General features: G+C 45.4%; 2 protein-coding genes across 3 annotated transcripts in view; both read left to right on the plus strand.

Annotated features, from left to right (window-relative positions):
• The window catches only part of LOC135504630 (bromodomain adjacent to zinc finger domain protein 2A-like), a 42,381-nt gene extending 25,367 nt beyond the window's left edge, over positions 1-17,014 (plus strand). The window contains 20 exon segments of the mRNA XM_064923366.1: positions 276-501; positions 686-747; positions 850-915; positions 1,008-1,658; positions 2,288-2,502; positions 2,705-2,779; positions 2,907-3,075; positions 3,160-3,222; positions 3,351-3,495; positions 3,598-4,199; positions 4,320-4,548; positions 4,858-5,013; positions 5,278-5,438; positions 5,858-5,923; positions 6,403-6,686; positions 6,906-7,041; positions 9,128-9,274; positions 14,046-14,323; positions 14,477-14,620; positions 14,779-17,014. Coding sequence (XP_064779438.1) covers positions 276-501; positions 686-747; positions 850-915; positions 1,008-1,658; positions 2,288-2,502; positions 2,705-2,779; positions 2,907-3,075; positions 3,160-3,222; positions 3,351-3,495; positions 3,598-4,199; positions 4,320-4,548; positions 4,858-5,013; positions 5,278-5,438; positions 5,858-5,923; positions 6,403-6,686; positions 6,906-7,041; positions 9,128-9,274; positions 14,046-14,323; positions 14,477-14,620; positions 14,779-14,938 — 4,035 coding nt within the window. The 3' untranslated portion in view covers positions 14,939-17,014.
• Positions 17,015-18,969: 1,955 nt separating this feature from the next.
• Positions 18,970-22,419, plus strand: LOC135504631 (aquaporin-4). 2 transcript variants are annotated; one of them, XM_064923367.1, is made up of 6 exons: positions 18,970-19,158; positions 20,748-20,942; positions 21,072-21,233; positions 21,342-21,506; positions 21,705-21,785; positions 22,015-22,419. In XM_064923367.1, exons 1-6 carry the CDS (start codon positions 19,144-19,146, stop codon positions 22,228-22,230), a joined length of 834 nt encoding a protein of 277 aa, XP_064779439.1. In that variant the 5' UTR covers positions 18,970-19,143; the 3' UTR covers positions 22,231-22,419. The 2 variants fall into 2 exon arrangements, with proteins under 2 accessions (XP_064779439.1, XP_064779440.1); XM_064923368.1 differs by having other exon boundaries at positions 20,751-20,942.
• Positions 22,420-22,855: the final 436 nt, after the last annotated feature.

The raw sequence follows: 22,855 nt of genomic DNA on the forward strand, positions 1-22,855 counted from the left end.
GCGACACTATGCCGAAGATGGTTTAGAAACTTGTGAACCAGTCTCGAGATATCAGACTTGATGAAATATCTTCACGCTTAGAAGAAAAAAAACTCCAGGCTTCTGTCATAACTGTCAATAAAAAATAAAAATACAATTAGGAAAAAACTAATCCTGTGGAATAGTATACATAGCCAACTTTATCTAGTTGTACAAGTCCCATGCGAATAGGGCTGTGGTGTAATATCATAAAAAAGACACATTTCCCATAAATCTTTTCATATGATCTCCTCCAGGGAGTGAAATGGTGCCTCCTGGCCAATGAGGAGGTGCCTTCCATGATCATGGCCATCACGGGTCGACGCGGCCGACCTCCGAACCCTGACAAAGAGAAGCCCCGCCCCCGAGCTCGGCGCACCAAGGGTGGGCTAGTCCGAAAGCCCGGCAGGCCGCCCAAACCAAAGATGGTGGACCTGCTTAGCAAGGTTGACGCCAGAATGCTGGAGAGGCTGGAGGCCAAGGGTGAGTGGACATAGCCTGGTGAAATGAGCCTGTTCACTGGTTGGAATGTAGGCTACTATACAGACTGATTCAATGGCAAGACGGGATCAGAAACGTAATATTGTAGAATATGTCTGCATCAAAAAGCTTGTATTAGGTTGTGCTTTTGACGTCTTGAATGTAGCTGTCGGATCTCTATTTTTAGAAGCTCTGACTGAGGAGGACAAGGAGAAACTTGTCAAAATCAAGAAGAAAATGAAGAGAAAGGTATGGTATACCAAGTATCAAAATCTGAAGACTAAAATTGCATCTTTGTGGTGTTTCCAGGTTGCTTCCAACACACTAAGTCAAATGGTTACTCTCTTCTAGGCAAGGATGAAAAGAAAGGAGAATAACAAGAACAAGAAGATCCGACAGGAGAAAAAGCAAGCGAAGGTAAGGATTTACTTTCTTTTTAAGACCAAAACACAAATCGGTCTCCCTCTTTATCTAATAAATCCCTCGCCTTCTGTGTTTCCTGTGCTCAGCTTGACAAAGCCAAGGAGACCAAGGACCAGGAGGTGGTGAAGGCTGAACCAGCCGACCAAGAGCCCCCGCAGCCTGCCCCCCCACAACCGCCCGCCCCAGAGCCCAAAAAGCGTGGCCCTAGGAAGAAGAAAGCTGAGGTGCCTTTACCGGTCGTGGAGACGGACCAGGAGAGGGTAGCCCAGGGAAAGAGAGTGTTGGGGGCCAGGAGTAAGGCCAAGGCCCTGGCTAAGGCCCAGGCAGAGGCGGAGGCTGCAGCCCAGGCGGCCCTGGCAGCTAAGAAGCAGGTGGAAAGGAGAGCCCAATCCCAGAGACGGCTGGAGGAGAGAAAGAGACAGCAGATGATCTTGGAGCAGCTGAAGAAGCCCACTGAGGACATGTGTCTCACAGACCACCAGCCCCTTCCGGAGCTGTCTCGGATCCCTGGTGTGGTTCTCTCTGGCGTGGCCTTCTCCCACTGCCTGACTGTGGTGGAGTTCCTACACAGCTATGGCAAGGTGCTGGGCCTCCACATCCCCATGGATGTGCCTAGCCTCAGCACACTGCAGGAGAGCCTCCTGGGCCTGGGAGACAGCCAAGGCGAGGTCCAGGATCTGCTCATCAAGCTGGTGGAGGCTGCACTACACGACCCAGGCCTGCCACCGTACTACCAGGTGTGTGTTGTGGACTCTATGGAGCTAGTTTTGCAGATGGGTTTTCCTGTTTTTATTTTCTTTATTTAAAGTTCTGGGCCTCCCGGGTGGCGCAGTGGTTAAGGGCCCTGCACTGCAGCACCAGCTGTGCCACCAGAGACTCGTAACTGGCCGCGACCGAGAGGTCTGTGGGGCGACGCACAATTGGCCTAGCGTCGTCCGGGTTAGGGGGGATTTGGCCGGTAGGGATATCCTTGTCTCATCGCGCACCAGCGACTCCTGTGGCGGGCCGGGCGCAGTGCACGCTAACCAAGGTTGCCAGGTGCATGGTGTTTCCTCCGACACATTGGTGCGGTTGGCTGTGTTAAGAAGCAGTGCGGCTTGGTTGGGTTGTGTATCGGAGGACACATGACTTTCAACCTTCGTCTCTTCTGAGCCCGTACGGGATTTGTAGCGATGAGACAAGATAGTAGCTACTAACAATTTGATACCACAAAATTGGGGAGAAAAAAGGGGGTTAAGAAAAAAATATAATTAAAGTTCTGTCTTCATGTTGACATTTCACTGTTAGCAATAGTTTACCTTTTTAAAAATGTAGTTGCATGTTAAACCCTAGTTCAACAGATTAACCAGTTCCTTTCTCCCTCCAGTCAGTGAAGATCCTAGGGGAGAAGCTGGTGGATCTGGAGCTGACTCGCAGCACGGTGTCCGAGGGCCTGCGAATCTTCCTGGAGTCCCACGGCTTTGACATGGAGGTGTGCAACGTGCTGCGGACCAAGACCTTCCATGCCCTCGGCCCCGACACAAAGGCTGCCATCCTGGGCTTCCTGGTGGAGGTCCTCAACGGTAGCAACATCGTCATTAGGTCAGGGTGACAATACAGATAAACTAAGGAGCTACCTATCAACCCTCACGCCCTCACTACTATTACTGCTGATATTTGTTTAATGAAGTATCCTAAGTGTGATGCAGACATCTTCCACAATGGAAATGTGTCAAAAGAAACCCCTTCTGGAAAGAATTTCCCACATTTAAGTGATGCCTGTTTGAATGTTTTTGCATTGCAGTGAGATTGACAACACACTGGAAAACATGGCTACTTACAGGAAGAACAAGTGGATCATCGAGGGGAAATTGCGCAAGTAAGGCCAGTCACGGCTCCTTTTAATTTAGCGTTTGTCTTAGTTGGTGGAAGGAGTGTGTGATACCACTGATGTGTGTGTTTTGATATCTGATGTGTGTGATCTGACGTGCATGTGCTCCCCTCAGACTGAAGGCAGCTCTAGCACGGCGTACAGGGCGCTCTGAGGAGGAGCTGTGTCTCGAGGAGAGGAGGTGCAGTGCCAGGGTGGCAGAGGAGGAGAACCTCATTCTACAAGGGAGCAGCTCCATGCAGAGGGGCCGCCGCACACCCAAGGAGGAGCCCAAACTCGGCGACGTACGTATGGGCGCGTGTGTGTCACATTCAATGTGGCGGTAAGGATGTACTATATATTGTACTCACCAAATGCCCTTTCCACAGACTGACAGCCCCACCAATGACAGCGTTCCAGAGTTGGAGAGGCAGATCGATAAGCTAACGAAGGTAAGGCTAACATACTCTGCAGTTCATCCTCCGCATTAGTTTTTGTATGTCGTGTCTATTCTAACTACATTGTGTGCACATGTCTGGGTTGTTTTTTATATTTGCAAAATATTTCCTCTCTTCCACAGCGGCAGGTGTTTTTCCGTAAGAAGCTGCTCCAGTCGTCCCACTCCCTGCGTGCGGTCTCCCTGGGCCAGGACCGGTTCCGCCGGAGATACTGGGTCCTGCCCCACCTGGGAGGGGTGCTGGTGGAGGGGCCTGAGGAGATCCTAGGTGAGTCACAGAGAACCTGCCCTCAACCCTCTGCTAGCCAACAAAAAAATATCTTTAGCATATTTTTATTGACTCTAAACATATCTCTCCTCTGTATGGTAGTGTCAGAGGATATCCTGGTGAAGGAGGTGCCTATCACTCTTCTGAAGAGGGAACCTAAAGTGGAGGAGACGCTCACTCCTACAACCCCTCCTGCCCCCCTCCCATCCCCTCTCCCTCCCAAGTCTCAGACTTCCTTCCCTCCTGAGGAGGACCCCCTCCCTGGCACCGCCTCTCTCATGAGCAGCCCCAGGGCCCGGGGTCGCCCCCGCAAGATCAAACCAGAGGTGGAGCTACACCTCCGCACTGCCAAGTGTCGCCGCCGTCGCCGTAGCAGCAAGTCCGGCGGGGAGGAGACTGGGCCAAGCGTTGCCCCAGAGGCCACCACCAACGGCTCACAAGACCTCACGCAGTCCGCCTTCCACAACTGGCTCAGCCACTTGCAGGGCGCCATAACTAACGGGACGGAGCCAGCAACAGGCAGCCAACCAGAGGACAGTGTGAAGGAGATGGCGGAGAAACAGGGGCAGTGGTTCAACTTGCTGCCCAAACAGCCGTGTGACAAAAGCTCTCTGACAGAACCCCAGACCCCCCCCAGCACACCCCCCAAACGCCTCCCTCTGACCCCCAGCACCCTGCCCGCCCTCGCCGCTCCACTGCTGCAGGTGAGTCCCAACCTCAGCCCCCTGCACACTCTCCAGGACCCTCATGGAAGAGAACACTCTACATGCATTTTCATATGATCTCTTATTAAACAAGCACTCTTTCTCCCTTTCCCTCTCCAGTCTGTCCCAGCCCCCTCGGACTCCCCACCCCAGGTGGCCCCTACCCAGACCCCCACCCCAGCCAAACCGGGGCGCAGGCGGAGGAGGGGCAGCAGGGGCAGCAGTCCCGCCCGTAGGGTTGGGGCTAGAGGGGCTGCAGCTAAGCGTCGTGGCCGCCCTCCTTCCACGCTCTTCCAGGAGATAGAGCAGCAGTACTTCACTCAGCTCGTGGTCAAGCCCATTCCAGCATGTAAGCCTTCAATTCAATCCATTCAGTTCAAGCCCATTCCAATACCACTGTGGTTACGTGTATCAAATTTCCTCACTTAGGTTTCTGATGAGACTTGTCAGCAATGTAAACATGCTGCAATTTGAGCTGTTGATTTGGCTTACATGATAAATGCATGGTTAGCCGAAACTACTTGCATGTTCAACCAGATCAGTAGTGGTTGACATGTTTGTGGTGTGGTTAGCCGATATGACTAACATGGTTAGCTAACATTGATATGCTAGGCGGCGATGCGGGTGTCTAATGTGTGTGCTGCTGCTGTTGCCTTAGCGATGGTGCGTGGCTGGTGGTGGATCAAGGAGCCTGAGGAGCTGACAGCTACCCTGCAGTCCCTGCACCCGCGAGGCATACGGGAGAAGGTGCTCCACAAACACCTGGCCAAACACATGGAGTACCTGGCTGAGGTCTGCACACGACCCATCAACGGTGAGACAATGAACAGTGGTCACTGTCAGCTATAGGGGAAGATGTGATAATTAAAGGTGTACCGTGTTTCGGATTGCTTGTGTTTTTATATTGAAGCTGCATTTGACATCAATGGGACTTGGTTTAAATAAGGATGGTTTTGTAATGAATGGAAACTGGATGACGACACGTCTTTCCGTTCCCTTTCTCTCTTGACCATCTCTCCTTCTCTCCCTCTCTATCCCCTTGCCTCTTCCCCTCTTCTCCACCCTGTCCTCTCACCAGACACTATATTCCAGGTGAAGGTGGAGGTCGGTGAGGCCCTGCTGGAGGCTCTGCAGCAGCCGTGGCAGGTCCAAGGGCGGGCCCTGGAGACAGACGTCAGCGCCCTCCGCTGGGTGGAGGACCTGGAGCGGAGGGTCATCGCCGCTGACCTGCACCTCAAGGTGAGGCGCCAGGGGGACAGTGGGGCTGTGTTGCAGTAGTCTAAAGTAGATTCCTGTGTTTGGTTCAATGCCTTTCCCTACACCTGGACCTGGAAATTGAATTGAGGGAGAGGAGATTCCCAAATAAGTCACCCCCCCACATTTACAGCGTTTTCAGATCTGGGCGGACAAAGGCGAGGAAGACACTTTAGACTGTGGAGATGCACCCAGGGCTGCGTGGGTGGTTGTTAGATATGCTAGAGCTTAATCGTTTTCTCAGTTTTACTATGGCTGCAGTTGCACTGAATGTCCAGAGGGTGGAGTATTTGGCCTGTGCTGCTGCAGTTTGTACAGAGTGACTGTGTCCCCCCCCATGTCGTAGTGTCATGCAAAAAGAGGTCACACTCATCACATCACATGTCCATGACTTATATTTCAAGATGGCTCCCCAGAATGGAAGGAGTGACACTGACAATAGCACGGAAACGCCAGGCGCAGGATTCCAGGTACAAACCAGGTTTCAGATCTAATGTTCGCTCGTCGTCACCCTGTTTTAAGATCTACACTCGTTCACACGTCTTCATGTTTCCCCCTTTCCTTTATTTTCCTTTAATTGTATCTGTTACAATTCCTCTTTTCCTACACCTCTTAAAATGACATGGAGTTGTCCCAAATATCAGAATGTGTAGAATTCTCACTTTAACACCCCTGCTCCTTACTGTTAGAAATACGAGCTGTTTGTCTCTCTGCTCCTTCTATTCACCCTGCCTCTGTCCTTTTTTAGGGGCCTGCTGTTATGTTTTTAATTAGTAAACGTCATTATACAAATGTATTGTTTGATGTCTTCACTTGATGTCGCTTACCTTTCCTCACAACCCTTTTTGAGTCTTTCTCTAGCTTCAAAGTCCTTTTGCTAACTGCTTTTTGGTTGTCGAGAACAATAATATTCTCCTTTCTGTCATTCTCCCTCCTCCCCTCCCCTCAGCCCTACACGGTCCCAGAGGCAGACTCCACACGTGACGACCTGCGGTACTACGAGCATGACACGGACCCCCGGGACGACTGGATCGTGCGGACCAAGAAGGAGTGGTCGGACCTGCCCCGCGTGGCCAGTCACCCGCTGGACCTGGCAGTGCTGCGCCTGGCCAACCTGGAGAGGAACATCGACCGGCGCTACCTGAAGGAGCCCCTCTGGAACCTGGCTGAGGTGGTGCGTCTCGCCCCGCTCTCCCCCGAGGAGAGCCAGATGGGCCAGATGGACGTCATGAGGTGAGAGGAAGGGACAGGGTCAAAGTCAGGCCAGGGGGTTAGAGGTTGGAAAGGATGGAGTGGATGGGAGCGTGAATTAATCGTAGTAGGAGGGATTGGATTTGTGTAGCATTTGGTCAATTTGCTTAAAACACTTCAGAGTGATTTAAGCTTTTTTCTCACTTAAGCTCTTAACTGTTTCCGTAATCTCTTCCTTCCCCTCTCTCTCCCCCCCCCCAGCCTGGAGAGTGAGATAACCTCCAGGTTGCGGACATGGCGTCAGGCCCTGGATCGTTGTCGGAGCGCCCCCCAGCTGTGTCTGTGTCTGCTGCAGCTGGAGAAGGCCATCGCCTGGGAAAGATCCGTGGTCAAAGTGGTGAGGACAAATCCACTAGCATTATTCAATATCTACACTGAGAATAGAAGGCATTGTTATAAAGGGAGGGAGGAGGATGGATGTTGGCGAAATTAGTAGTATAGAACATTAGTAGAGATAGCAGACACTTTGATCCAAGGCTTTCAACTCTGTCAATCACCACATCCTCATCAGCAGACTAAACAGCCTTGGTTTCTCAAATGACTGCCTCGCCTGGTTCACCAAATACTTCTCTGACAGAGTTCAGTGTGTCAAATCGGAGGGCCTGTTGTCCGGACCTCTGGCAGTCTATGGGGGTGCCACAGGGTTCAATTCTCGGGCCGACTCTTCTCTGTATACATCAATGATGTCGCTCTTGCTGCTGGTGATTCTCTGATCCACCTCTACGCTGATGACACCATTCTGTATACTTCTGGCCCTTTGGACACTGTTTAACTAACCTCCAGACGAACTTCAATGCCATACAATTCTCCTTCCGTGGCCTCCAACTGCTCTTAAATTCAAGTAAAACTGAATGCATGCTCTTCAACCGATCGCTGCCCACCCACCCAGCATCACTACTCTGGACGGTTCTGACTTAGAATATTTGGACAACTACTAATACCTAGGTGTCTGGTTAGACTGTAAACTCTCCTTCCAGACTCACATTAACCTCTTGATACTCCCCACCCCGGATCCGGGATCGTGAATAAAGCCTCAGGCTCATTAGCATAATGCAACGTTAACGATTTCTGAAAATCGCAAATAAAATGAAAATAATGCACCTGCTCTCAAGCTTAGCCTTTTCTTAACAACACTGTCATCTCAGATTTTCAAAATATGCTTTTGAACCATAGCAAATCACTAATTTGTGTAAAAGTATGCTAAGCTAGCATACCACAGAGAATATCTTTGCAGTTCTGGAAACGTCAGAGTGTTTCTTTCCAAAGCTATCAATTATATGCATAGTCGAGCATCTTTTTTGTGACAAAATATTGCGCTTAAAACGGGCACGTCTTTTTATCCAAAAATGAAATAGCGCCCCCATAGCATCAAGAGGTTTTAAGCATCTCCAATCCAAAATTAAATCTAGAATTGGCTTCCTATTTCGCAACAAAGCACCCTTCACTCATGCTGCCAAACATACCCTCAGAAAACTGACCATCTTACCGATCCTCAACTTCGGCGATGTCATTTACAAAATAGCCCTCAACAAATTGGATGCAGTCTATCACAGTGCCATCCGATTTGTCACCAAAGCCCCATATACTACCCACTACTCTGACCTGTACGCTCTCGTTGGCTGGCCCTCGCTTCATACTCGTCGCCAAACCCACTGGCTTCAGGTCATCTTCAATTCTCTGATAAGTAAGGCCCCACCTTATCTCAGCTCACTGGTCACCATAGCAGCACCCACCCGTAGCACGTGCTCCAGCAGGTATATATCACTGGTCACCCCCAAAGCCAATTCCTACTTTGGCTGCCTTTCCTTCCAGTTCTCTGTTGCCAATGACTGGAATGAATTGCAAAAATCACTGAAGCTGGAGACTCTTACCTCCCTCACTATCTTTAAGCGCCAGCTGTCTGAGCAGCTCACAGATCACTGTACCTGTACATAGCCCATCTGTAAATAGCCCATCCAACTACCTCATCCCCATACTGTAATTATTTATTTAGTTTATCTTGCTCCTTTGCACCCCTGTATCTCTACTTGCACATTCATCTTCTGCACATCAATCACTCTAGTGTGTAATTGGTATATTGTAATTACTTCGCCTCCATGGCCTATTTATTGCCTTACCTCACCTTTTTTTTTACCTCATATATAGATTTTCTTCAACTGTATTATTGACTGTATGTTTTGTTTATTCCATGTGTGTGTTGTTGTATGTGTCGAACTGCTTTGCTTTAGTCTTGGCCATGTCGCAGTTGTACATTTGAACTTGTTCTCAACTTGCCTACCTGGCTAAATAAAGGTGAAATAAAATGTTTTAAAAAATTAAACATCCAAAGCAGCTTCCAGTAAACACATGCAGTATATTATCACAGTCTCAAAGACAGCAAAATAAATTTTGTCTTCAAGACTCTACCTGTGTGTCTGTTGTAGACGTGTCAAGTGTGCAGGAAGGGGGATAATGATGAGTACCTGCTGCTGTGTGACTGCTGTGACCGCGGCTGCCACATGTACTGCCTGAGGCCAAAGGTCACCCAGGTGCCAGAGGGGGACTGGTTCTGCCCCACCTGTTTCTCCAAGGTGAGGACTGACTGGGGTTCTGCTCAGCAAGCCTTATGGATTACAGCAGTGGTCACTGTTCCCCTAAAGGTCGATCCACAGCTTACTCAGTCATTTAAAGGGCGTGCGTTTCCCGGAGTCTGATTTTTTTGGTGGGATCAATGTGTGCCTTTTGGTAGCATGATACTTTGCCGATCCTGGCGTTCCTAGACTCCCAAATAGCAACATTCAGACGGGCGATAGCAGTGATTTTCTTGTCTTCCCTTGCTAGCTTGCTAGCTAGCTAGCTGGCTAAACAGCAAGCTAGCTAGTGTCGTGTCTTTGGCTATGCCGGATTAAGTGATATGACATGCTATTCTATAAAATCCTTTCTCCGTAATTAATATTACCTGATTGAGCTAATCATGTAAATGTAATTAACTAGAGAGTCGGTGCACCAAGAAATAATATTTATAGAGCTGTCATCTTCCGAATAAACTCTTAAAGACCTAGTAATATTTTACATCAATAGCAATCGTCACCTTAATTCAGTCTCATCTGAAAGTTTTATAAATTCTTGGTTATCTTCACTAACCCTGGCTAACAAGTTGAATCAGCAATACAAAATTGGGTTTAATTATTTATTTACTAATCACACAGAATTAGATATACAAAGAATGAATCATACCTTGATTACAAATTACGTCAGAAAGGAAAACGTCCCTAGCGGGCAGAATGGATATGACAGCTGGTTACACAAAAGAAAAGGGTCTGGGTTTGAGTGAAAGAGCGAGAAGACTGAGGGACAAAGGGAGAAGCTGTGCTGTCGTAAATACAGTATCTTTTGCATTCTAAATTACCGCCCATTTGAAAAAGGAAAATGCAATAACTATTTACTCTGAGCTGCGCTTCGGTAGGTTGGTGGTAGATGGAAGGCTGTGTTGACAAACCGAGTCCTTTGAATGTCTCTGGCGGTCAATTGGATATGTTGTAGTAACGTTGTTGTGTGGTAGATGTGATAGTCTGTCTGTTCTTTCCTAGACCACGTTTGCAGCTGCTGTTGCTAACTCAACGGCTCTCTAGTGAATAAGAGTTCAAAGTTCATACCATTTGCAACCAAAGCTCACGCTGAGGTTGGCTTAGTTCTGGTTGACATGTTAGTCCTTTTAACACAGAGGCTGCAGACCTCACGTACTTGGAACAGGAGGTTACATTTTCGTCAAGGCTTTATATAGTGGAGCGAGAAGGGTGTGTTTGAAAAGTTTTATAACCCATGTCTCTTCACAGGGGCGGGCCACTGATTGAGCAGAGCCCTGACTTTATGAAAACCCAAATCTCTCATTTGGAAGCTAAAATTACATTTCATCTCTTCACCAATAATTTTACATTTAAATTTAACAACAATTCCATGTGACTCCGATAACTACAATGTGCAGACTTTCCACTGTAGAGTTTGTCATCCTATCATTGATGAGAATGTCCCAGATGACAACCAAACTGAAATATCATATTCATTAAGTACAACCGCATATGTTCAATTGGTCAGATTACCAGAATATAGTTAATTTCCCCCCACCTTCTGATGCTCCCAGAATCTCTATGTTAACCAAGGGATTTTCAAATTTCACATCAGTAGGGTAGAGAGAGGAAAAAGGGGGGGAAGAGGTATTTATGACTGTGATAAACCTAACCCCAGGCCAACTTCATGACACTAGCTTTTTAGCTTCCCACATGTCCATGTGAAATAATCTGATTTATAATAAAAAATGATGCCTTGGCTACCCTGCAATATTGTAACCTACAACAGTATAGCATTTTGATATGCTGCTTGAATGCATTCACTCCCATATCGGCTAAAACATAGGATGTAATCATTTTAGCTCATGTAGTAAAAGCACATGACTAACACCTGTTTTTACCTTTTTAATGTAGACTGGAATCGCATAGTTTTAGTTGTATTTATTTGCACCAAAGAAAACAAGTGATAGACAACAATACAGACAAAATAATAATTTAAAATACAATGCAGATGTGGTTGGAAGTCCAAGGGCTTATATGAAAACCACACCACAAAAAAACTATATTCAATACATAAGTACACAAATTAAAACCGATAACAAAACCTAAGTATAAATTAATTGATCAGTAATCACACAAAAAAAAAATATATATTTGTTTTGTTTAAATGTGTGTGCATGTGAGTGTGAGAGTTAGGCTATATGGAGGAGATGACTGAGTAGTTTGGTTCATCAGGCTGACCCCCAGTCTTCGCTTGACGTTATTGAGGGATGATGTTATGTGAAGATAATTGTATAGATGTATTATCAGTATTAACCAGGAAGAATCCATTGAAGGGTGAGGTGAACTTTCTGGGAGGTACATAACTGGCGTACATTGTCGTAAATAGACCAAATTTTGAGTTTCTTAAACAAAGATATAGATGGAGCCAGGTAATTAGAGGGGGTGTCTAGTCTTGCAATGTATTTTGTATGAGTAATTATGTGTAGGTATGAGGCATATGTACTGGCCAGGAAATGAGATATGGGTAAATTAAGCTATATTATAGAGTTAGGAAACAAGCCTGATGAACCAAACCATTAAACTTTCTGATCATATCAACAGATTTTATCCCTTTGCTGCAGACAAATTGAATATGATCTTTCCAGGAATACTTTAAATCAATTAAAACTCAGAGCAATCTAGTGGATGTAGCGTGTTCCTTTTCATTCCCACCAATTTGAGATTCTGGCTCTTTTTTTTAAACAATATTTTTTTTTCTTACTAGTGAATACAATAACGTTGTATTTGTTTTTTAGCATTTGAAGATAATTTGTTTTTCTGGAACTATTCAGAAAATGTGGCCATGTCTGAGTTGGCTTCATTAATTTGTGAATCAAAATTCTTGTGTGATAAAATCAAATTGGTATCATCAGCAAAAGAGAATGGGAAGTACGATAGACACAGCAGCAAGATCATTGATATAGAATAGGAATAATAAAGGTCCAATTGTTATACCCTGTGGCAGGCCACAAGATGTCTTGGCCCTGGTAGATCTGTATCATAAACATAACTATATAGCCAATTATACAGTTTGAAGTTTACATACACTTAGGTTGGAGTCATTAAAATTGTTTTTCAACCACTCCACAAATTTCTTGTTAACCAGCTATAGTTTTGGCAAGTCGTTTAGGACATCTACTTTGTGCATGACACAAGTCATTTTTCCAATAATTGTTTGCAGACAGATTATTTAACTTATAATTCACTGTATGCCAATTCTAGTGGGTCAGAAGTTTACATACACTAAATTGACTGTGCCTTTTAAACAGCTTGGAAAATGGATTAAATGGGATTAAATGTCAGGAATTGTGGAAAAACTTAGTTTAAATGTATTTGGTTAAGGTGTATGTAAACTTCCAACTTCAACTGGATATATGTAATATAAATAGCTTTGTTTTTAAGGAGAAAAAAATAAGAAGAGATGAGTGAGAATACATGTTTGTTAATCTGGTCATATTAGAGGTAATAGTGTATATATTGTGATAGAGGCATTTTAGTTCAACGTCTTAACTGTGTCGGGAGTCAAATCATAAAGGTTAAAGCTAAATGTAAGTGTAGTCATTGTTCGTTCAGTGGGAAGGGTAGAGAGATGATCGTTAACTGCAGAGGACCTCATTTTCATAAAGGTCTTTTGAAGTTTATCACGGCTTTTTTTTAATTATTTTTATTATTTCTTTTATATGTATATAAACCAAAAATGGTTCCCAAATGGTTGTCCAGATTTTAAGAGAAGAAACAACAACCAGAGTAGAAGTCAATTTGGATGCAGTAATGGGTCTAGTGGAGCTAACAAGGGAAGTGAGAAAGCAAAGGACCAAGCTTCTAGCTGGCACCTGTCTGTCCCAGGGTATGAAGCCAAAATGTGAGTTTCTGAATGTTAGCAGCCCAGTAATAGAATATGAAATTAGGTAAAGCTGAACCACCCTCAGAGTGGTTTATTTGAAGCATTTTTTTATTTATTCTGGAAGGTAGATATCAGCTGCTTCAGAGATCTGAAAAAGTGTTTTTATTCAAAATTTGAGAGGAGCAATACTGAGTTGAAAGCGAGGTAGGCAGGCCTACAAACTACAAGGAGCCTCTTTATTTTGTGACGAAAAATGACAGTTATGTAATGCGATGAGTTTCAATTTTATTTATTTATTTTACCTTTATTTAACTAGGCAAGTCAGTTAATTAACAACAAATTCTTATTTACAATGACGGCCTAGTGGGTTAACTGCCTGTTCAGGGGCAGAACGACAGATTTGTACCTTGTCAGCTCAGGGATTTGAACCTTCCAGTTACTAGTCCAACGCTCTAACCACTAGGCTACCCTGCCGCTCAGCAATACATAGTCTGCCGAGCCTCTAACCAGAGGGCAGGGGTTCATGACATCGCAGATAGAAATGACCTTCCTTTTCAACCTGGGTTAGATTGAGAAACTGATTTACTTTTTGAAAATTCAACCAAAAAGTCACATTAATGCAATGTGATTACAATTATCTGCCCTGTCGTTTTGGAAAATTTCATTTGAAATTGAACCGTTATTAAACCGTGATACTGTCAGTAGCAGTGAGGCCCTTAGGCCTAGTCATGCTAACACCAGCCTCTCTACCCACAGCTCGCTGTGTAGTCACGCGTCACCCAGGCTACCGTACACCCTCCTCTCCTTCCAAACCTGCTACTCTGTAAAGTGGCACTGAGTCCTCCTTAACCTTTCCCCAGGTCCTTTTTTTTACTCTCTGTCTCACTGTGTCCTGTTGTTGTTTGTAAGGCGAGTGACGGTGAGTCACCACATAGTAACCAGCGCTCCTCCAAGCAGAGGACCCGGGTGAAGAAGAGGAGGTACGAAGACGACAGTTCTGACGAGGAGACTGTGCCCAGCAGACGTAGTGGCGGTGGTGATGGCATGGCAATGCGACATAAGGACGGTGGCCCTGCCTCATCCTCCTCCTCCCGTTACTCGGGAGACGGGGGATGCACGACGGGCTTCTCGCCCGCCAAGCGCCGCCGCATGACCACCCGCAACCAGCCCGACCTCACCTACTGCGAGTGAGTCTGAACTTAGAGCAGTTATCTCCTCACTGTTAGTCCTTAATGGACCACGAGCTTCCATTTACTGACTTCGGATCACTTCTTGTTACACTGGTTTCTGTTGGACCATTTCTAACGTGTGTGTGTGTGTGTGTGTGTGTGTGTGTGTAGAATCATCCTCATGGAGATGGAGTCTCACGCTGACGCCTGGCCCTTCCTGGAGCCAGTCAACCCCCGCATGGTGCCTGGCTACCGACGCATCATCAAGAACCCCATGGACTTCCTCACCATGAGGGAGAGGTTGCTACAGGGAGGGTACAGGGCACTACTTCACTCTCTGTCTGTGTCCGTCTACAACCTGACCCAAACTTCCTTTTAAGGAGGCCGGTTTCTCTCGTTTCCCATCTTGTCACTGAAAACCTGTCACCTTTATATTTGACCTGTCTTTCTCCCCTCTCCTCCCCTGCTCCCAGGTACTGCAGCTGTGAGGAGTTTGCAGCGGACGCCCATCTGGTGTTCAACAACTGCGAGCAGTTCAACGAGGACACGTCCGAGGTGGGCATGGCTGGACACTCCATGAAGCGCTTCTTCGAGAACCGCTGGGCGGAGTTCTACGAGAGCAAGGACAAATAGGAGCCCAGGGCGCTGGGGGTGGGGCCAAGGACAGTGCCCTAACCCCATTGCCTGACGCATATGCTCTCCATTACTACTAAGACTGTCTGGGCTGGAGTCTCCTCCAGCCCTGTATAGATATGTATAGATTTGGTTATTTGTCTGTCGTTCTTGTTTTTCCTTTTTAAACCCTTGACTCTGTTGGGTTGAAATTCTCTGGATGACAGAGAGGGGGATGTTTGAGCTCTCCACCTCTCTTCCCTCCCGCCCTCCCATTGCACCCTCACTTCTGCACCTGACCACCTGCTTGGAATTCTGCTGTCGTCACGTTCTCTCCTAAGCCTCACCCCTCGTCTCATAACAATGCCACGATATTGGTCCATCCCTTGCTCTAAGGGGCTGGGGGGGGGGGGTCTGAGTCCCTGAGTTGATTGGTTCTCAAATTTTACCCTGTGTCATGGTCCCGGTCAGGATTTCTGCCAGACCAATGCGACTGCTTCGCTTCAGACCGGACCGGACATGCTCTGACCTCGTTTCGACCACAAGTGGATGAAAACCTTACGGTTCGCTCTAAACTCAAACACTTTGGGATTGGATACTCTCTTAACTGTTCAATGGAAATGTAATGTGTGGTCTTATGCCTAGAAGCAATTTTTCTCAATATATTTTTATTATATATTCTATATATATATATATATATCTATATATATATCTATCTATATATATATATATATATATGAGTACAATAGCTGGGATTATTTAATAGCAATAGCTTGTAGTGAATATGTACAGACTCCTTAGTTGAGATGTTTAGACGATTTATGAAAAGGCCAGTAAAACAAAGTGGACAGGATCGTTTTTTTCTCTCTAAAGACTGTCACATCACACGTAACCAACCCCTAACTCACACACACACACACACACACACACACACACCTACAGACACACATACACACGACTACCCTGCTGCTGTGTGAAGGACACTGGTTTCAGAAACTGGAGGCTTTTTTTTTCTTTTACCGTTTTTTCACTGCTTCGTAATCACAACGAAGACCTGTAGTCACAGCAATGGGAATGTTCAGGTGAGGTGTGCCCATAGACTGTGTGAATAGGACTAATAAGGCGCTACCGCCATTTTGAACCTCTGTTTAAAACACTGTTCGCTTTGTGTTGCAGCTTACCATATTGGTCAAATTGTGCGGAAAACTAGCACGCTGCTGAAATATTATCGGTTGACTGTTCTGTAGCTATATGTCATGTTTTGACCGACATCCTTTCGTTGGAAGAATTGTTTTGATATTATGGAAAAATGTCACTCAATGTTTCCTAGTGATAAAAAAAATATATATCTGTATTCTAAGTTTAAAGGATCTGAACAGGTATTTGGGAAACACTGAAAATGTTCAATCGTCAATTTGATACTAGCGTAGAAACATAGGCCTGTGCTTCTAAAACAAGAAAATCATAACCCCCCCCAAAAAAAAGTACAGCGGAATAACAGGAAATGTGCGTTGAGGTTTTTGTGTGTAGGTTTCTGCAGCTTGGCAGTAGAGAACAGGCATAGCTTGTGTGTTAGGAGAAACTTTTTGTTCTTGACTCGTGCTGAAAAAAGGCTTCTATACAAATATGTGCACATTTAGCTAACCCCACGTTCTTATTATCAATACATTTTTTAATCTGTTGAAAAGGGGCCACTGCGCTCCATAGCTTGGCGTGGTTGGTGGGTTATGGGAAAGGTAGGAGGGCGACAGGGCGATACTCCACAATCCAGGTTTTATTTAAAGCTTCGTACACTGAACTGAAACCAGTCGATAAGAAATGCATTGTTGTGTTCCTTGCTACACAAAAGGGACATTCTTTTTTCTATATTTAAAAAGACAAGACATGAAAATAAAAGCAAATGTGGTGTTAAGTGAATTTTTAATAATGTACAGTTTTTGTGACTTTAAATTTGTTCCTTTCTATATTTTTAGGACCAATCTATCATTTTTAAGAGGACGTATTACGAGACCATGTTGTATCGAGGTGATGTAACACGTGTGCATCTGTAGAATGTACTGTGAGTTGAATAAAAAAACATCTAGTTGAGAGACGACACTCCAAATGTCCCTGGGTCCTCATTTCACTCCTGTTTTGTGTTTTATTAAATCACAGTAGCAGTCTCGTACAGTAGCCTCCGCTTGAATGGAGGTGTAAGAGTGGCGCGGTACACACTCGCAGACAACCCTATGTACACCTCAGTACCCTGGGGAGCCCTGTCTGGGGCACATGCTGCAGGGAAGGCCCTCCAGTCGGCGCCAGCTGGACTTCCTCTTCTTAAATGGGACCGAGGGGGAAGAGGTCTCATTTACACCTTTCACACAGAAACCAAAATGGGTGAGTGTGCTGATCGTTTAGAAGTTGGTGCTATGGAAGAGGGAGATAACGGCGTAACCCTTCAAATACTTTCTTCTGACACTATCCATGCACTCTCTCTATTCTGGGATTGATAGATGGTCTCTATCTCCCTTGTATCCCTTAGCTGGTACTTTTCCAGGGGTTTTAGTGGCAACCAGTTAGAGGTGTGAGTGGGGTTTTGTGTGTGTGTGTGCGCGCACATGGTTGTGTCAGTGTCAGCACTCTGGGTGGAGGGGACTGAAAACTCCCCAGCCAGCGGGTTCCACTGCTCGACCCCACCCATCCTGCCCCACACAGGGGGGCTTAACTCCACAAAAGGGGCATAACAACGCCCATGGAGGGGGGTAATCCACCCCATAATGGGCACGCTACCTCCCCCCCCCAACCAGTTAATTCTGGACCGGGTCTTGTACGGAGTGGGCCCCTGATGCCTCGGGGGCTTCTCTTGGCCATTGACCTCGTCCGGTCCCCTCTTGTCCCCCAAACACCACTTTATCAGCCAGGTCCCCAACACTCCACTGGGTCGAGGTGTTATGTAATCATCTTGACATTTTTTTTTTAAGCCTGATCTTTTGGATTAATCAATTCTAATCAAAACTATCACACAGCGTGTCGCACAACACGTCACAACTTGAGACTCATGGACGTGCAATTTGGCTCATATCTTGACTTTATTGCAAGGATAATGTCTGTAAAATGGTTATCAAATACCTAAAAAAAAAGCAAATACATTGGGAGTGTTAAAACACAGCAACTCTGTTTCTTTTTAGGGTGGATCTTCACAGGGGTGTTTGTTTCCTATCAAAGATGATGAGAAAAAGCATCCATTGAGCCAGCATCACAATAGGCGCCATGGCAACTGCATCATGAAAGAGACTGTCTCCATGGCGATTCGAATGGTACCTCACAAGTAGGTTGATGAAAGAGAGGAGGAGGGGCTGGAGGAGATGCCATGGTGCGTGGGAGATGAACAGTTACATAGATAAACTTTAGATTAGATAGAAACCTTTGCCCCTTTTTAATCCCGGTAAAGTGTTCAGTTCTTTTCCGTGTGGAAGGATCATGACGTCAAGGTCAACCTTTCACAGTCCTTCAGACAACCCTGCGCTCATCCCGCTGTCACTGCAGCCTCCATCTTTTTCTCTGCCTCTGTTTCTCTATGCCAACATGATAACGTTGTTACAGCTATCAATCATTCAAAAAAGTATTGATTACAATATGTGGTACAGGTTGACCTTGTGGTTGGATCCAGTCAAGCTGTACCCATACACAGTTGCTGATCAGTCCATCCCATAATGTGGACGCTGTAATTGTGTTTGATAATGATTTGGCCTGTTCATGATATGGCTCCTCTAGCTCTCGCCGTCTCTCCTCAGTAATTGGCCTCTCCTCAGTGTCATTGATATGAAAATGAGTCCGAGGAGCTATGATGTGTGCCAGGTGCTCAGGACACTCCAGCTGAGCTCAGCCCAGGAGGAGAAGCCCTCGCTTGGGAAACATAGCCTCATACTGGGGGAGGGGGAATGGTGACCAAATGCACTTGGACAATCACTCCACCTAATTCATAACACACAGGTAGGAGGGGGAGGAAAAACGGAGAGGAAGGGGGTCAGTAAAAGGAGGGGTGGGCGGGGGGGGGGCAGAGTCCTCTTGTGTTGTGGTTGGGCCACTCAGACGCTCCTCCAGGGAAAGGCCAGTCACACAGACGAAACACACGAACAGAAGGCGAGACAGACAGAGAAAAGGATCCTGCAGATCGACAGGACAGAAGCACAGAAACGGACGGAGAGAAAAACAAGACAGATAAATACGCACTCAAGCTGTTAAACATGACACTGCGTGAGGTGAGTTTAAAAAAACATTTTTTTTTAGTTCCTACACAACTTAGAAAGGCTTTATCGAACATTCATAAATAAAGGTTCCATGAGCCCAATGTAGATGTTTACTTTTCCTTGATCTTACTTCAACCTGTAATTATGTTGGTCCAAGACAACAAATGACGATTTACAATGACAGCCTTGTGAGTGTGGCTGTGTGTGTGTGTATTAAAAAAAAGAAGCTTGGTTTTACCAAGCAAGAAGTGATTGGACATTATCAGTCAATTAGTCAAGTTATTTTAATAACATGAGCCTTTGATCAACGTGGCGGTAAGGCCTCTTCAGACATTGATAATGATCAATCCACAGGTTAGTTCCATAACTTCATAACTTGCTAGGCCATTTGATTTGGATTGTGCCCACATTTACCATAATCTAATGATAAGTGTTGAGGATAAGCCGGAATGGAAGTATCAGAGTGGCGTGGGTTGGTTAGCATGCTAATAAAACTCATAGTTTTATATTCAAGACACTGGGTTTGATATGGTATTTACAATGGTAGGTTAATGCTATATCCTCCTGAGACCTGGAAAAAAAATGGTTTGGGATTTGTATTTTTTTCTGGGGGTATAGTACTTAAAAAAAAACAGTTGCAGCATCCGGGTATCCACTACAGAGGACATTTCCTCTTATTTAGCTCTTATTTAATGTGAACAATTTATTACACAGTCCTGACAACTCACTTTACTATTCCTGATATATTTACTTAATAGAAACAATTTGAATATCAAACTCACAAAAACGAACATTAATAATTATATACACTTCTTTTCAAATTTCCATAAAATGTGTCCATTTTGACAAGAAGACATTTTTTAAAGAACGAGAGCTCAGATTCACAAAACTTCTTACGCAAAACAAATATGTAAGATAAAGAACTTCATAAGATAGTTCGTAAGTGCAATTCCTCAATTTCTTAAGATTTAATGATTTTCTTATGAACTTCTCAAATATCTTCTTACGAATCTTCTTTAAGATGTTTCTTGCTAGGCAACCAATTTAGCTAGCAATTAGCATATTCCTTGCTGAGATTACGTTTCTAAAACCTGTTCTTGGGTTTAAAATAATCAATACTGAAACTTTCAGATGACGTTTGTGAGTGAATTGAAAATGTTCAATTGCTTTCATGAGCTTTTTCTCTCACTGCCCTGAATTTAAGACACGGGTTTAACTGTCTTGGAATTAAGAACATGTCCAATATCAACATGTCCTTTATTTTGAAGAAACTAATTTCTTCTTGACTTTCTGCCTAAGAACATTTCCAATAACCTTTTTAAGGAATAGCAACTTTGCTTAACTTTCTTCTTAAGTCTATAGTTAAGGATAAAATGGCATTTAAGAAGAAAAGTCTTCTTAAAAAAGTTTTGTGAGTCCGGCCCCAGGAAGATAAAGTTGTCAAGGTCACACCCCCATATATGTGATATGATTGTACGGCCTCAGAGATATGTATGGCCTCAGAGATATGCACAAAGAACTGATGTCCACTAGAGACTACAAAAATGAATAGCTTTGTCTCAGAAGGATTAAAACATGTGCCTCTGTTCCCTCTCCCTGAGGAGTTGCGGAGTCGTGAGTTCTGGCGTGCCATGCTGGCCGAGCTGCTGGGTTCCCTGGTGTTTGTGAGTGCTGTTCTGGGGGCCTCTGTGCCGGGCCCTGGAGAGGCCTCCACGGGGCCCCTCTACCCAGCCCTGGCTGCAGGCATGGTGGCTGTTGCCCTGGGACACTGTTTTGGAGAGATCAGCGGAGCACAGGTGAACCTGCCTTTCTGGACTTATGGTTGTGTATGTGTATGTCTCTAACCTTTCTCCACAGAATGACTGTAAATTGATCACTATGATTGATTGTCAATTTGAACTCTATGCCTCTCTATCATGGTGCAGGTGAACCCAGCAGTTACCCTGTCTCTGTTGGCCACGCGGAGGCTGGACCTGGTGAGGGCCCTGGTGTACGTGGGAGCCCAGTGTCTGGGGGCCTCCCTGGGGGCCGGGGCTCTCTACTTCGCCCTGCCCCTCAAAACCACTGCAGACTGCTTCGTCAGCAGGGTCAGTCTGTGTGAAAGGAGCGGAGGGGGGGTCTAAATCTAATCATAGACCTGTACTATTACTCTTATAGATTTTTTGTTTCGTTTGGAACTCCCCCTCCAATTCTAGGTTCCTCTCGAGGTGAACGCGGCCCAGGCTCTAGGGATGGAGCTTCTGTCAACCTTCCAGCTGGTCTTTACTGTGTTCTCCGTGGAGGACCACCGTCGTAGGGAGTACACAGAACCAGGGAACCTGGCCATCGGCTTCTCTCTCAGCGCAGGCGTGCTCATCGGGGTCAGAACTGTTCACGTCTGATTCCTCTTAATTTAGTTTATAGTTTAGTGTAGTTGAGGGTAGTTTAGTTGAATTGTTTAGTTCATTAGTGTTGTTTTGTTTAGTTTAGTGTAGTTTAGTTTAGTTCAGTTTACTTTACTTACTTTACTGTACTATGTTTTCATCATTGGGTATGTGTGTGTGTTGTGGTCCTCTTAGGGTCGGTTCTCTGGAGGCAGTATGAACCCGGCACGTTCCCTGGGTCCAGCCATCATCACTGGCTTCTGGGAAAACCACTGGGTAAAACCCTCCACATCTATTACAGTCACAATATCACCTTGAACTGCATACCGAACAAATTCTCTCTCTTGCTCTCTCTCGCTTACACTCTTTCTCTCTCTTGCTCTCTCTCGCTCTCTCTCGCTCTCTCTTGCTCTCCCCCTCTCTCACTCCTTCCCTTCAGCTCTTTCCTTCTCTTTCCCTCTTTCTTCTATGTCTCCATCAGTCCTAACCAATCTCTCCCCCCCAGGTGTACTGGATTGGACCGGTGCTGGGTGCAGTGCTGGCTGGGGTGTCCCATGAGTTCTTCTTTGCCCCCAGTGCATCGAGGCAGAAGCTGGTTGCGTGTCTGACCTGTAAGGACATAGAGATGGTGGAGGCAACCAGCGTATCCCGGTCCTCCCTGTCCACCGTCACCCAGACCGCCATGAGGGCTAAGCAGGTCAACAAACAGGAGCAAAACTAGAAAGGGACACATCATGCTACACAACAATATATAGTGGGGTCTGAAATGATTGACACCCTTGATAAAGATGAGCAATAATGACTGTATAAAATAAATTATTCAAATAATGAGCTAAATTGACTTCAGAAGGTTTTCATGCCCCTTGACTTATTCCACATTTTACAGACTGAATTAAAAATGGATTCAATAGATGTTTTTCTTACCTATCTACATACAATACACCATAATGACAAAGTGAAAACCTGTTTTTAGATTTTTTTTGTGCTAATATATTGAAAACGAAATACATAAATGTCTCATTTACATAAGTATCCACACCTCTTTGCTATGACACTCCAAATTGAGCTCAGGTGCATTCAATTTCCTTTTGATCATCCTTGAGATGTCGCTACAACTTGACTGGAGTCCAACTGTGGTCAATTCAATTGTCTGGACATGGTTTAGAAAGAAACACACCTGTCTATATAAGGTCCCACAGATGGCAGTGCATTTCAGAGCAGAAACTATACCACAAAGTCCAAGGAACTGCCAGTAGATCACCAAGATAGAATTGTGACGAGGCGTATATTTGTGGAAGGGTATAAAACCATTTCTATAGTGTTCAAAGTTTCCAAGAGCACAGTGG

The sequence above is a fragment of the Oncorhynchus masou genome, chromosome 18 (genome assembly GCF_036934945.1).
Source record: "Oncorhynchus masou masou isolate Uvic2021 chromosome 18, UVic_Omas_1.1, whole genome shotgun sequence".
NCBI classification, from domain to species: domain Eukaryota; kingdom Metazoa; phylum Chordata; class Actinopteri; order Salmoniformes; family Salmonidae; genus Oncorhynchus; species Oncorhynchus masou.